General features: G+C 35.8%; 1 protein-coding gene across 2 annotated transcripts in view; it reads right to left on the bottom strand.

Moving 5' to 3' along the window:
* LOC145286185 (receptor-type tyrosine-protein phosphatase epsilon-like) overlaps window positions 1–16,811 on the bottom strand; it is a 181,800-nt gene that overhangs the window by 41,773 nt on the left and 123,216 nt on the right. For both annotated transcript variants that reach the window (XM_080134974.1, XM_080134975.1), the window contains 3 exons: window positions 13,749–13,895; window positions 8,257–8,341; window positions 1,816–1,862 (listed from right to left, as the gene is read on the bottom strand). In XM_080134974.1, coding sequence (XP_079991100.1) covers window positions 1,816–1,862; window positions 8,257–8,341; window positions 13,749–13,895 — 279 coding nt within the window. The remainder of the gene's footprint in view (window positions 1–1,815; window positions 1,863–8,256; window positions 8,342–13,748; window positions 13,896–16,811) is intronic.

The following is a 16,811-nucleotide window of genomic DNA, read 5'->3' as shown; positions in this document are numbered from 1 at the left end:
ATGATTATATCATATATCTATCTTTATATATATCTATAAAAGTGAAATCGTCTGTGTGTGTGTGTCTGCCTGTGTATGTACATTTCCCAACAAAAATACTCTGCCAATTTTCAGTCTACAGACTTGAGATTTGACATAAGGGTTACCGAGATTTGGGAAAATCTTTTTTAATCAGTTTTCGGCCAGAAATTCGGCTGTCAAGGGGTCAAAGTTTCAACCTTTGAAAACTCTACCAAACTCCTCTGTCAATTTTGGGTCATAACACTTGAAATTTTAGATGTAGGTTACTTGGACTTGGATCAAACTTGTTAATTTGATTTGAGCCCAAAACAATAAATGTTAAGGGGTCAAAATTAGGGTCAAAGTTTAAAAAAAAATTTGACCTCTGCGGTCTCTACCAAATTACTCAGTCAATTTTTGGTTCTAAACATCTGAAATTTTACATAAAGTGTATTCAGACATAGGGAAAGCTTTTTAATCGGTCTTTTGCCGAAAATTTGGTTGTCAAAAGGTCAAAGTTCAAAAGATCTGACCGTTGCAATCGCTAGCAAACTATCCACACAATTTTAAGTCTCAACATTTGAAATTTTACATAAAGGATATTCAGATATGCAGCAAGCTTTTTAATCAGTTTTGGGGTGAAAATTTGGCTGCCAAGAGGTCAAAGTTGAAAGAGTTGACCTTTGCAAACTCTACCAAACTCTTCCACCAATTTTGGATCTAAACACTTGAAATTTTAGTTGTAGGTTACCTGGACATGAGTCAAACTTTTTAATATATATATACATATGCACATAAAATTATGAACAATACATACGGCCCGAGCAAAGTCTGGCTGAACTGGTAGTATATCTATAAAAGTGAGAATGTGCATATGTGTGAGGACACTTCTCAACCAATATGATCAACAGATTTTTGATCTACAAACTTGAAATTTGGTATATAGGGTACTCAGACACGTGGAAAACTTTTAATTGGTTTTCATCCCGAAAAAGGGCTGCTAAGGGGTCAAATTTGAAAAATTAGTACGTGGGCGTCATCGGATTTTTATCTGCTTGTCAACTGTTTCACGATTGTGCATGTATGAATGGCTCACATTACAGATTCCTTAATTTAAGAATAAGTAGGTTTGAAAAACCCCTTTAAAGATCGTATCAAGCTGGTCTAATAGTTATCCTACTTGACTCACTGTCTTTAGGTTTTGGTTTCGATTTCAGGTGGAGTATTTTTTTTTTTTTTACAAGAAGTGAAATGTTTAAAAAAACATAATACTGGCATGCACATGTGTTAGTTTCTGTATGAATTAAAATATAATATTTATGCATATTTTACGACCGGGCAATGCCAGGCGGCCTGTTAGTATTGGATAAATGTAATGAAAAGAATACATACGTGAGCAGTACTGCTAGTAAGATAAACTGTATCCTTCATAAACTGGACAAGAACTTGGATCAAAGAACTAGGAGATCGATAACTATGTAAAACATGCTGATTTTATATAGAAAAGAAAGAAGGGGAGAGAGGACTTGCAAATATTAAAGTCTGTATCGATGATGCCATTAAACGACTAATTATCTGTCGCTCTAACAGTTATACTCTCTCTCTCTCTCTCTCTCTCTCTCTCTCTCTCTCTCTCTCTCTATCTATCTATCTCTATTCCAGGTAGCGTTCATTGTATTCATTCCTTCTACATAGTGTCGTCTTATTACAAGATCCGATCGCACCATAATACCTATTCTCTTTTCCCCGAGGACAATCAAAATGATAACGACACTCCCACCCTAAGAGGAAACTTTGGCCATTTTATATACTCACGTCTAAAAATATAGGCTTGAAGATATCATCGGGGCTCCTGCATCCCCCTGAAAAGCAATACAAAGCAAGTAAGTAACAATTGTTTGAATCATTTTAACACATTAAATGGTTTTTCATGTTGAAGTAGTATTTTAAGCTCGTTATATTAAGTGGTTTTAGGCATTGTCTGGACCGATTTCCATAAAAAACAATAAAGCAAACATTTGATTAATGATGGTGGTTGTTGTTAATAAGCAGCAGAAAACTATAAAAACTCAAAAGATAATAATGGTACGCGTTTTCTTTTGTCTCTTGTGTGAACTAACAATAAAACAACGACAATGATTGCTAACATTAATCGTTACTTCAGCAAAGGAAATCGATATAGATGGACAGACGGGAATACAGGAGGAGAGGGGGAAAGAAAAAACTAGTGAGCGTTTAGAAACCAAAAAGACAAACAGAGAGAGAGAAAGAGAGAGAGAGAGAGAGAGAGAGAGAGAGAGAGAGAGAGAGAGAGGATAAACTGACAGACGAGCAAATTTATGCAATGAGGCACACACACACACACACACACACACACACACACACACACATGCAAACGTGCACAAAAAGTCTTTGCAAAAAAATCAAATAGCAATCTATCTACAGCTATTCAATTGTTTCCCCACGAGAGCAAAATTTGACGCAAGGTCATTTTTAATGTGGGGGATTTGCAGCTTTTCCAAAAGGGGCACTTTAATAATAATAATTGCTTCCCCTACATTGACTAAGTACAGCTCAATTACGTTGGCACACCGGTTCTTGCTAGATCATCAAAGTTAAGCAACGTTGAGCCTGACCAGTATCAGATGGGTGACCATTTAGGAAAGTTAGGCACTGTATGTACTTTCTGGGAAGGTTAGACGTGGAGCCAGCACCTTCACCCCAAAAGAAGAACTCCTTGCTACTAAAGCATCTACAAAGTTGTGGATAGCCTACGCCCCTCCAGGGGCTCAAGGCTATGATGATGATGGTTACATTGACTAAGGACAAATTAGCACAAGTGTAGCGTCAAGAGAGATAATACACTTTAATCTAAGCAAAGGCTCATTGACAATCGAATCTTATTGTATTTCTTGTATTAATAATACAAAAAAAAAATGTTTCTGAATTTTTTTTTACATGAGGATTGATAATTCGGATTATTTGAATTACTCAGATTATTGTTCTCATCTTGAATGTCATTTTCACAATATTTCGGTCGATGTTGCCTCCGACCTTCTTCAGACGTATGTTTTCGAACTCTGAAATACAGTTTCGAATTAATTAGGACTCCTACCAGGCCATGGTTAATGGAATGAGATCATGCTACTTTTGTGGCGTAAATGAAAAATTTCTTTTGCAATACCGTGTACATTCCCAAGTTCAACAGAAAGTTTCCAGAGTTGACAAGATACACCTGAAGAAAGCTGAAGGTTACATCAGCCGAAACGTTATTAGGCGCTATTTCATTAACTCGAATCCTTTCTGTCGAACCTGTGAATTTTGAACAGAACCCAATATATTTCAATCCACTGGGATAGCATTCTTTTGTTCCATCAACCATGACAAGGTCAAAGATTTTGCTGCTTTACCTGCACAACTTATTCTAAGAAAAAGGAAAGGATGTATCAAACATTTTTTATACGGTTTCTTTATATTTACAAAACATTTTAATAAAACAGCGTGTTCTTATTTGTCAAAAGAGATGATTCTATTCTTTTTTGGAGGTGGGGGGGGGTAGCGTACGCTTTCAGCATCCATATTTTTTTTTTTTCAAATTTTGTCATTCTTTACGATTATTCCAATCATATTTAAGTTACTATATTTCTAATAAATATATACAGTTTTTCTTTTTCACTATTTCCCTACATTAAAACTTGACCGGATGATGAAAAACCGAACAACTGTTTGCAGTGTGTGGATGTAACATAGTCGTTATGTGAAAGAAACAAAAGAAAGAAAGAAACTCGACTCACTTCCTTTTCAAACAAAAATCCATACATCTGGTATTTCCAACAACGCATTTTTTTTTCCTTTTCTAAATATTTAAACAGTTCATTTTTCCTTTTCTCCGGATGCATGGGACTTTTCATCTCGGCTGTGATGTCACTTACGACTCTCGAACACGTGATTCTTTCGTCACATCTTGCTCACCTTCTCCGACCACCTATGTCCTTTTATCTTTGCTGTGACATCATTTCGTGCAACCAGCCTGGTCATTTGTAGCTCAATTACATGAAGATTAATGGAAGAAACGTGTAGACCTGAATTCATCCCAACCATATTTGTTTATTTCTGGAGTTCTTGAAACCTAATTGATACATTAGGGCTATGGTGTCTGGAACTCAAGTGACTATCAGGGCCACCGATGACAGACAAGTTTAGTAAGCGATATTATTCAGGCCTATGGGGAAAAACCAAGAGAATTTAGTATCAGGATCTGTGATTGTCTCGTCTTTGCTTTTACATGTGGCAAGCAAAAGTGTGTCAATCATGAGAGTGGACGATGGGTTTACTTTCAGCAGTTTAGTAACTCTCGCTTCCTTTATTTTATCCTTTAGTCCTCACATTCTATCAGCGATGTTTCTGACAAAGGGAGAAGAATTGCTGCTTTCTGAGTCAGAATCTATCCATTTGATATCTATCATTAGCATATTTTTTTTTACTTTAAAATAGGAACAGAGATAATACAGACTAAGCCGAAAACAAAGATGTGCCGGAACTAAAAATGGTTGGTACCAGAGAAAGTAGTTGTGAAAGATTGTAGAAACAGAAACACTAAGGAAAGAAGGCACCATACAGACCTCGAATGGAAGGGCACGATGGATATTGGAATCCTGAGGAAGCTTTAAAAATACCCAGGGCTCGACTGTAGTTGAAGGTGACACAAATGATCCGTTTTCACTGTTTACTACACGAAGGTATCAAAGAAGGTGCTACTTTTTTCCCAGGATTACTCCACTTATTCTTGATCCTCACCATATAATGCTGATTTTTTTTAACAAGAAGCGTCAAGTATTATTTTCTTAGTCCTTGGTATAACTCGAGCAAAGATTGAACCCTGGTCTCTCAGCCCATTAGCAAACATTCTTATCATTATGTCAAATGGGTTTATTCCAGAGAAAGTGGTCAACCATTTTCAACAAGGATTCAGTGGTGGATACTTAGTGTGAAATCTCAAAAAAAAAAATTGCAATGGTAGTGAAAAGAATTGGGGAGTACTGGAAATTAGGGAAGACTTGCTGTTAATCAGATTTTAGGAAACCATAAAAAAGAATTAACAAGACACAAGAAAACAGCACATACAGACTGTTTACAAATAGATGAAACGATAAACCACATAATAAGTGAATGCAACAAACTGGCCCCAAAAGAATATAAGAATAAACATGATAAAGTGAGAAAGGCAGTAGATTGGAAACCACGCAAACAACCGCATCTTCAACATCCAGAAAAATGATACAAACACAAACCAGTAGCAGTACTTGAAAACGGAAATCATAAAATCTTATGAGACATGAAAGTCTTCTTCTTCTTGCGCCGTGGCATTTTCCATGCCGTAGATGAAATCATGATTAGTGTTCTCCATAGGCTTCGGTCCATTGTTGGTCTGATTCCTCTGATGGCATCACATGATTTTGAACTTAGCAGAATACATAGGGTGGGCTGCCATTACCTTCCCCAACCAAGTAGCATCTGACTGGCCTGTTTGCACCTATCCATTTTCCTTATACACTTCTTATTTGATCTACCTTTGTTTGTTGAGTCGTCATTTGTATTGCTTTCTACGTTACTTGTTTCAACCTGCAAACTTAACACAATCAATCGGGGAAAACCTTGAAAAAAATGGAAGAGATTGGAATCGGGGGAGACTGAGAAGATACAAGGAATAGTTATAATGAAAATGGCTGAAATTTTAAGAAAAATTTTTGAATGAGGGGACTAATTTAAATGCTAACCGGCCATATATAAACTGCAACAGAAGTAAAACAAAAAATAGAGGAGCACCACATGTGTGTGTGCGAAACGACACTAACCCTATATGGAAATATGAAACTCGCAAGTGGTTCCCAGTCGCATGTATAGCCCCGATAGGGAATATGACGACTTTAGGTTTTTGCAACTCTTGCAGGGTGGTCTTGACATCTTTCTATATGCAACGCCTGGAATTCCCAAATTGGTCACCTATTTTAATAATGACCAGGCTCAATGTTGCTTAACTTTAGTGATCTGATGGGAACCGATGTTTCAATGTGATTATGCCATACATACCAACACATGAAACCAAAACAAAAAAAAAATGAAACCACAAGATTGTAAGTTAATTAACTACTATTTCACTTCTAGAGATAAAAATAGGGAAAACTAGAGACATCAGAGTATATGAAACTCATCAACCAAGAAGATGAGGATGCTGGGTTCTGGAAGTAGATACCATGAAATCTACAGAAATGAAAGAGAAGATAGGCTGAACTAAAGAAGAACTTAGACACTTTGATTAGAAGACGAGGAAATTAAACAAGAAACAAAAAGACAAAAGAAAAGTGGGAAGAGAAATAGTTACATGGACGATTTATCAGAATAACAAAAAAAGAGAACCATGATAGTACCTGGATGTGGCTAAGAAAAGGACACATAAACAAAGAAACAGAATCTCTACTGGCAACTGCACAGAACAACATTATTAGAACAGATCATATTAAAGCTAAAATAGATAAAACACAAGAAAACAGTAAATGTAAACTCTGTGGACAAAGGATGAAACAATAAACCACCTAATAACTGAATGCAGCAAACTAGATTAAGAGGAATATAAGGACAGGCACGACTGCATGGGGAAGGCAATACACTTGGTGCTCTGCACCTCAAATGGTTCAAACACAAACTGGAGAGAGTACAGGAAAATGAAAACTACAAAATCCTTTGGGATATGGAGATACAAATAAACAAACTTATCCAAGGAAGAAGACTAGACGTTATAATAATTAACACAAAGGATAGAAACTGCCAAATTATAGATTTACTGTCCCAGCAGACCACAGGATGAACATCAAAGAAAAAAAAACGAAATAAATATATGGAACTTGCAAGAGAACTGAAAGGAATATGGAACCTGAAGAAAATCAATATAATACCAATAATTGTAAGAGCACCTGGAATAGTCCCAAATGATTTTAAAATAAATAAAAGAAATCGGAATCGAGGGGAAGATTGAGACTATGAAAGGAATGGTAATGCTGAAAACAGCTGAAATCTTAAGTAGAATCTTTGAATGCAGAAACTAATCCGCATGAGCAACAAATGGTAACCAGACATATACAAACTGCAACAGAAATAAAATAAAAAGATGCAACCAAGAAAATTGAAACTGCAAAATTGGAAATTGACTACCCCCTCCCCCGCCGCCAAAAATAAAAATAGTCGAAGGGTAAAACAGAATGGAAAGACCTAGGAGGGAGAGCACTAGCCAGACCTGCACTGATTGTGTGCGAGAAGGATTAATACCTTGGGGAAGCTTATTGCCACCCTAATTCCAGTGAAAGCTAATGGCCATTGCTAATGAGAAGTCAATTGCAAGTGACTGTTGCGATGATGCAAATCTGTTGAAAGACATGAAGAATACTGGAAATCTGGGAGACTATAATCCAGACTCTAGGGAACACCACTGATTGTTGTGAATGAGCACTTTCTGATGACGACCTGTGTGAGAACTCTTTATGGGTACAAATAAAAATAATAATTCTAGTAGTTATTGCCAGCAAGGAGTCAATGGCAAACGACCGTTGTGATAACGCAAATTAATTAGCAAAGGTTATCAAAAGAGATGAAGAGTATTGGTGATCTGAGGAGACTTGTTGTCGCCAAGAACTTCGTAACCTAGTGGGAGATGCCCTTTTCTTTTCCCTGCAACCTCTTTCCTACAGAAGAGATGTTGTGAGCCTGTCTCTGCTTTATCGTTATTTTCATGGCAAGTGCTGTTCTGAGCTTCCATCTGTCAAACTTTCACGGAAAACACTTGTCTAGCCAAAACCACTATCAATAATTTCCCACACTCTTTATCTGTGCCTAAACCTAAATGCAGATTCCATGAACAAAGCTTCTTTCTTAGAGCTGCACGCCTGTGGAACCTTATTCCAATTGCCTGCTTTCCAGCTGACTTCAATCTGATTGTCTTCAAGTCCAACATATACAAGTTCTTGATGAACCGTCCCCCTAAGTAATCCAATTTATAAAATTCCCACTACTTATGTTTACTACGCTATAATTACATTGACTAATGTATACCCATTAGCCTTTATCCTCGAGTGGCCTCCGGGCCTTGATAAGTAGTGATTCCTGTGTAAAAAAAGAAAGAAAAGACTCCATAAAATACCACTGATCTGTGATGATGACCTCTGTGAGAAGTCCTAGTAATTGGGATAATAATAATAGTCTTACCATTGTTTTTATAGATGTTTTCATATAATGATTCACGCGTGTCCTTTGTACTCAAGTTTGCTTGATTAAGTCGAAGAATTAACCTCTGCAAATGTAAAAAATATAACGAATTACATGGAATTGTATAAATAAAGCACCCATCACCACCAACGCTCAGCAGTACAAATATATAATTACAAAATTAAAAAAAAAGTTTCATTAGTATTCAGCTATATATAAATAGGATAGCAATTGTGTTATTTTGTATGTCAAATTTACATCTTTATTTCTTCCGAGTGATTGTGAAATTGTTACTAGTGGAAATTCCACAGGAGACTCGTTCATATGTAATATATTAGTGTTGGCATTCTGTAGATGTTCAGTGTAAATGGAGACGCTTTGATATTATTCGTAGCTCTTTTGTTAAAACTGCAAAAGTATGATATTTTAATTCTTGCAGATATCCCCCTCCCCCTCCATGTATCCCTATGCCCTCAGCCACACCAGAAATTAACTTCCCAGACCCTCCCCCACAACCACTTAAGGTCCTTAAACTCCAAAACTAAAACATTACCGACATACCAAGCACCCCCCTCCCACCTTTCCCCCTTGTTCCCTTCCTCTTTTTTCCTCTCTTCTCGCACCCCTCCCCTGACATCATTTACTCTTTCATCCCATCATAACGAACATTTCTGTAAAAGTCTGAGGAAGCTACAGACGGCCAAAAAACGGCCGAGTAGCTGAAACAATAATGTAACTTAACAGAAAAATGCGGTAATAAAAAATAAAACGCATATTTGCTCTACAACAGTATTGAGCACTTTCTTCAGGTTTTTATTAATTACCATTTCTACTATATATATATATACACGGCATAATCGCGTTCACACACTGGTTCTCATTAGATCACTCAAGTTAAGCAACGTTGAGCCTGGCTAGTATCAGATGAGTGACCATTTAGGAATTCTAGGCGCTGTATGTGTTCTCTGCTTATCTCGGCATTTGTTTCCAGTCGTCCTGTACTTCACTTGCCACTGGTATTCAACAATGTCGTCTCAGAAGAGGTGTGGTTGGAGATTGCGCACCTCCTGCCACAAAAATTTCACGCGCAAGCAACCCTTCGTGGGTATCCATAGTCTGTCCAAGACTAAAGGAGCCTGCTATATATATATATATATATATATATATATATATATATATATATATATATATCACTTTTTCATAAGTTTTGGTTTCGATTTCGATTATAGCATCAAAACTTATGAAGAATTTGTGATAAAATTATTTATAAAAAAAATAAATTACTGGAGTGCCATAAGCTATAATCGAAACCGAAACCAAAACTTATGAATAATTTTTGGTGAAATTAGTTATTATAAGAAATGGAAGTCCATAGCAATTAAACGACAGTCACTCGGATGTAAGCATGACATACAAAATAAATGACACACACGCTATCCTATTAATATATAGATGAACTTCAATTTCTTGTAATAAACAATTTTACCAAGAATTTTCCATAGTTTTGGTTTCGGTTTCGATTTTATCTGAAGAAACTCAAGTTATATCTATATATTTATAAAAGTGAAATTGTCTGTGTGTGTGTGTGTGTGTGTGTGCGTTTATATGTGTGTGTGTCTGTGCATGTACATTTTCCTACCAAACTACTCTGTCAATTTTTGGTCTACAGACTCGAGACTTGATATAAGGGGTATTGAGATTTGGGAAAACCTTTTTAATCGGTTTTCGGCCAGAAATTTGGCTGTTAAGGAATCAAAGTTCCACGATTTGACCTTCGAAAACTCTACCAAACTCCTCTGCCAATTTTGGGTCTAAACACTTGAAATTTTTAATGTAGGTTACTTGGACATGGATCAAACTTTTTAATTTGATTTGAGTTCAAACAAAAATGTTTAGGGGTCAAAATTAGGGTCAAAGTTAAAAAAAATGGACCTCTGCGGTCTCTACCAAATACTCAGCCAATTTTTGCTCTAAACATTTGAAATTTTACATAAAGTATATTCAGACATAGGACAAGCTTTTTAATCGGTTTTTAGCCGAAAGTTTTTTTTTTACACGGTGGTCACCACTTATCAAGGCCCGGAAGCCACTCAGAGATAAGGGTTAAAGTTTGGCTGCCAAGGGGTCAAAGTTCTAAACGTTTGATCTTTGCGGTCTCTAGCAAACTACTCAGCCAATTTTGGGTCTAAACATTTGAAATTTTACATAAAAAGGTATTCACACATGCGGCAACCTTTTTAATCAGGTTTTGGCCGAAAATTTGGCTGCCAAGAAGTCAAAGTTGAAAGAGTTGACCTTTTCCGATTCTACCAAACTCCTCCGCCAATTTTAGGTTTAAACACTTAAAATTTTGGATGTAGGTTACTTGAAGATGAGTCAAACTTTTTAATTCAATTTGAGCCCCCAAAAATAAATGTTAAGGGATCAAAATTAGGGTCAAAGTTTAAAAAAATTTGACCTCTGCGGTCTCTATCAACTTTTTCTATGGTAGTTAAGGAAGCCTATTAAAGAAAGATATTACCACACATACGCACAATTTTTTATATATACATATGCACATAAAGTTATGAACAATATATAGGATCCGAGCAAAGCCGGGTTGAACTGCTAGTATATATTTATAACTTGAGTTTCTTCAGCTAAAATCGAAACCAAAATCAAAATTTATGAAAAATTCTTGGTGGCCGTTGATTGACAAGGAATATTTTAAGAGGATTAAAAAAGTGAAGGGAATGAACAATATTTAATTACTTAAGGGGACAGTTTATGCCAATTAATTGTTAATATTAGATTTAAAGATGATTATGTTGTAGTCGGTAGAGAAGCAGTCCCATAGTAATGACAAGTTATTATAAAGAAAATCTGTGCATGGAAATTCTGCTTAATGTTATGTACACAGAGAAAGATTTAATCCTTATCTTCAAGTAACATTTTGGCCTTTGCGAGTCGTGAACGGTCAGTATATTAAAAAGATTGAGTACTTATTCAGATTCTGACCCAAGTTCTGGCACCATATTACGTCAGTATCTTCTGTAATGTTTATGAAAGCAGTCAAAAGCTGCCAACGCAATCAGCTGTAGCAGACGACAAACTTCAATGAATTTGTGAATTTAATTTAAACCAGAACCCCCCCCCCCCAAAGTTTTTGTGCTAAAGTCAAACTCTTTTGCAACTTTCAGACTCCTGTTCTAATTTTGAGTGCTATTTTCAGAACTTCTTCAGTGCAGACCATACGAAGAATATGATTGCGAATTGCTGAAGGCTTCTATCCGGTCATGGCTGACAGAATAAATAAAAGGTCCCATTTGAAATTCCATATAGACTCCTGAGTACAACCGAAATATTCCCAAGTTTGACAGAAAGATTCTCGAGTTTGATAAGATACACCCAGAGAAAATGAAAGATTACATGGGTCAAGACATTGTGCAAATAATATTCAAGATCAGAACGGTAGTTAGAATAATCAAAATAGCACGAAATACCAATCTTCAGCTAAAAAATTCAGAAACACTTTTTGTCATGTTTCAAATTTTTATAAAAAATTATTTTTCTGTAATTTTGTTATTTTTTCGTGTTTGACTATAACGTCACATTTTGAATTTATCATCTCTGGTAGTTTTCGCATCGTCACCATCTTCCAGCTGCTTCCGTAACCATGTTGAAAGAAGACAACGCAGTGTTCACAATTTTGCACCAGTATCTAAATAAATACCAAAATTTCAGTTAAAGGTCTATGGTGCCGAGACTGCAATGCGTTTACAGAAATTTTCGGAAACCAACAATAAGATGAAATTGTGACAAAAAGCGACACTGAAAGAAACTAAATCTACTTATGTTTGCTTGCTGCGTTTTTTAGTATTAATTAGTAGGGATTAGTTAGATTTCTTGGGCATGTTTTACTACGGATAGAAAAAAAACGATAAACTGGCAAAGAAACAAATATATAACAAATAAATGTTATCAAAGTCAAGATAAGTTACTCTTCTACCTATCTGCATAAGGTTGTAGTGTTTTAACTTATTTTAAAGTGTTTTTAACTTTGATGCACATAGTGTCGAATTGCTAAGTTAAAACAAGAACAAGATGACTGACATAAAAGTTTCCGTGAAGACTTAATAATCGCTCAAAACTCGAAAATAAAACAAAATACTGATACAAGTTATTTTTGTTTCAAACAAAACAAACAAACAAAAAGTTTTAAATTGAGTTAAAACACCAAAAACTTATCCAGGTAGGTAGAAGAGTAACTTACCTTGCATTTAATTAGATTTATTTGTTATATATTTGTTTCTTTACTACTTTTCAGTTTATAAAACATGCCCGATTTCTTTTATTGATTTTTTTTTTGCTCTGAAGCCCCATCCCCCACCTAGGGGCTGCTAAGAATACCCTCTCCTGTCTTGGCAGGATACAAACGGGCTTTGAAATCTAGTGGATGAAGCCCTTTTCGCTTTTTTCTCACAGAAGAGATGTAGCGAGTCTATCTCTGCTCTATCGTTATTTTCATGGCAGGTGCTCAACTGAGCTTCTATCTATGATGCCCTTCTCCTTTAGAACATTCACAGCAGACACTCGTCTAGCTACAACAACTGCCAACAATTTCCCTTATTATCTATTTGTGTCTAAAACTAAACTTAAATTCCATGACCAAAATTCTCTCCTTTGTAAAACACAATACGACGGGGCTATTTCTCTGCTGACTATAACATGACCATTTTCAAATCTAAGGTGAACAAATTCCTGTTGAATCACCCTCTTGAATAAACAAACACTACCCAAATTATACCATTACCGATAACCATGGTGTTGTCTTATTGACCACCTAACACTCATGAACTTTTATCCTCGAATGTCCTTTGGGCCTTGATAAGTGATGACACCCCCTACTAAAAAAACGCAAAGAAAATCCAAACAAAAAAACAACAAACAAACAAACAAAAAACTAAGAAACAATTCTAGAAGGGCGAAATTGAGATAATATTAAAGACTAGTGGGGGCGCCCGACTTTGCCCGGCTGTAAAATATGCTTAAATATATTTTAATTTATTCAGATTTCATATTTATTATTACGGAGCCAATTCTCTATTGAATATTATCCTGTATCTAGTATATAGTATTGATTTCAAAAGTTAGAAAAAAATGACCTGGGTGCCATCAGCGAGAATAGAAACCAAAACGTTTAGTCCTCCAGTCCAGTTCTTTACTGCTTGAGCTATCGACAGATAGCTAAGAAAGATTTAAAATGAAACCGCTTCAAGCTATGAATGAATTTGCGCATGCACAAAAGTAATAGAAATATGTCAAATTGAAATGAACATTTTGTATTTCAACTTGCCGACATTTTACTCGTTACAAACCATCCTTGGTGTATGATTACTATTTCCTGTTAATTGTTGTTTAAGAATTTATCGGTTAAATATTTTCACACAGATATACACATACATTCATCTACTGTTTTATTTATATAGATTTGAAGAAACATTGCAACCAACCTTATGCTCCTCCTGCAGCGGCGAGTTCTTTTTCGTCTCCATGCTGAGCATATTATGAAAAACCGTGGGTACAGATTCTGTGGCTATTTCAGAGAAACCTGTTAGGACCTCCTCAGCTAATACTTCGTAAATAAACTGATATTGTTTCTGTAATAAAAGCAAACGATTGAACTGTTGTGAATACATAGACAGACACGCAAACACATAAAGACAAACAAAATATACATTCACAAGATATCATAAAATAGAGGAAAGTTTCTGTTGTATTGTCGAGTGGAAAACAATACACACATATAAAATAAAGAAAAGATTTATTCTGTTAGGTACAATAATAAAAGTCCGTGTCAGGTAGCAACAACTGATATATGAGTTGATGAGTAAATCTCTAAGTGTTCGTATTCCAACTCGCAACCTAAACTGACTCTAACCAGCTCTCCTTAAATATAAGAGCCACCTAAAATAAGTTTACAGACCTTTTACATATTCGCACTTTTATTGAGAGTACATACATGAAACTTTAGCCTCCTTGGAAGTAATCTCCTCCGGCCGCAAGGCACTTGTTGTAATATTCCAACAACTTCTGGAAGACCCCATGGAAGTGTTCTTGTGTCAATGACACTCGTCACAGCCTCTTTCATCTCCTCAATTGTCTCATAACGACAGCCTCTAAGGTTTTCCTTGAGCTTAGGTAATAACACAAAAGTCACAGGGAGCAAGGTCTGTACTATAGAGAATGTGAGGACTGTCTTAATGCCCATTTTGGTCAAATAGTCTGTGATCTTAGGACAAACTTCTCACAAATCTTCTGCATCTTCAGTTCCCATACTGACATTAAACTTATTATCCCTATAGACACACGACGATCCTTATCCATGAAATTCCTTATTTAGTCAATCAACTCTAGTGTTCTGACTTCCTTACTTCTCCCACACCTCTCATCATTCCTCACAGACTCCCTGCCTTCTTTGAATCTTTTATGCCGCTCAAAAACTGATGCTTGATTCACGCAAGATGGTCCAAAAGTGGTATGACGCATTCCAGACGTTTTTGTGGCATTTTTTTCCAAGTTTAAAACAATTTTCTCGCATATAGTTCTTCTAAAGTGTCCTCAGATTGCACTTTTGAAATTCACCAGCTGTGACAATCATAGTTTAGTAGGGAGTATCGCTCTCCTTAAAATGACGTTAACAAGTCACGTCACAGTATTAATCTGTAAAGCATGATAAATAGATAATTTATGATAGGCACTTGAAATATATAGTTCAATTAAATTATTCAAAAATTAATGTAGTCAATTTTCTGACGTACATACATCTTTATGGAACACGTTAACACATCTGGAAAATTGAACAGTGTGCCCCAAAATGAAGTAAAAGTTTTTTTTATGTTGTCCACCTTACGGATAACAATGGACTCTTCCATTTACTATTAAAGATCAAAAGAATATGTCTTATGAACACATCATGCACACGTGGCAGTCGGACTGACGTATAACCATTCTCCTTATTTGTTGCATTTGCTTTTCTGTTCGATATATGCTGTTTCGACTAAATATCAAGTTGCGTCTTTCTTCCTAACCTTGATCAAACCACAACACTTTATCTGTCAAAAATGATACATTGAATTTTTAACGAGAGATAGTAAAAGTATAAAGAGTTCAAATCGAGTGTTTTACTCAAACGTTGAAAGCATCGTCTGAGGAAAAAGATAGGATCTCCAGAATAGGTTAAAGAAATTGGCCGCCTTGCCTCGGTGAACTCACACCGTTTGATTTCTGCTTTTGATGCACATTGAAGAGTAGAATGTTTTAACAGAGAAGCTTTGAATAGCATCAAAGTTGCGCTGAAGAGAAATTCACAAGTTTCACGTATGATAATCTGAACAATGTTATGGCTTCAATTTTGCACCATATTGATTTGATATTGAGTGGCAAAGGGAAGTACTTAAAAAAAACCTTGTAAATTTGTATAAACTTTGTTTTTCTTTGTTTAATCCACGCATTTTAAAAAATATATTCAATACTACTTTTCGAGTATATTAGTATTTCTTACGTATATCAATTCAAAATTGCTTGCGTATACGGCATAATCTCGTTTGCACACCGGTTCCGTTAGATCACCGAAGTTAAGTATCGTTGGGCTTGGTTAACACAAAAACGGTTGATCATTTAGGAATACCAGGTGTTGTTTGTGCTTGCCACTTATCTCAGCATTGTTTCTAGTCGTTCTGAAATTCTCCTTGCCATTAGAACCAAGCAGTGCCGACTCAGGAGAAGAGTGGGTAGGAATTACGTAACCCTTGCTTCACAACTCAGCGCATGTCAACCATCTTTCCTACAGAATGATCAGATCGTCTTCATCGTTGTAATTTTCTAATTAAAAAAAGAAAATAAGCATTATATATATATATATATATATATATATATATATATAGTGATAATTTGGAAAGGATTATAAAAAAGCATAATGGAAGAATTTTAAAGACGACTAATAGAGAAGGGGAGAATACTAGTGCAAACACTGCGGTGAATAAATGTAACTGTAAAAAACCTGAGCAATGCCCAATAAAAAATGAATGTCTGACCTCATCGGTGGTATACCAAGCAAGGATATTCCCGGTGGAGAACCCAAGGGACGAAAGATTCTACATAGGGAGTACCCAAATGACTTTCAAAAATAGATTCTATGGACATACACGCTCGATGAATAATCAAACATATGAAAAGGACACTTCCTTATCGTTATATTACTGGAAATTAGTTAGAGAAAATAAAACACCTAGTATAGAATGGAATATTATTAGAAGGGCCAATACTTGCCACTCATTGAACTCACCATGTCTATTATGCTTATCAGAAAAACTTGAGATAACTAGGTTTAAAGACCGAGAAAAATTATTGAATATTAAACAAGAAACTGCTATATCCTGCAAACATTTCAGAATACACGCACTTAAGGAACTCTAAATTAGGATAATGGAACTGCTATAAGTACAACTAACCCCCATCAAATAACCCCCCCCACAAAGAGGATAAGTGAGGTCGCAACTATAATCATACCCATA

This window comes from Euprymna scolopes, chromosome 10 (assembly GCF_053919585.1).
Source record: "Euprymna scolopes isolate OS-2025 chromosome 10, ASM5391958v1, whole genome shotgun sequence".
In the NCBI taxonomy this organism is placed as follows: domain Eukaryota; kingdom Metazoa; phylum Mollusca; class Cephalopoda; order Sepiida; family Sepiolidae; genus Euprymna; species Euprymna scolopes.
Note: the sequence above shows the minus strand (reverse complement) of the source record. Positions and strands in the feature narration are given on the sequence as shown.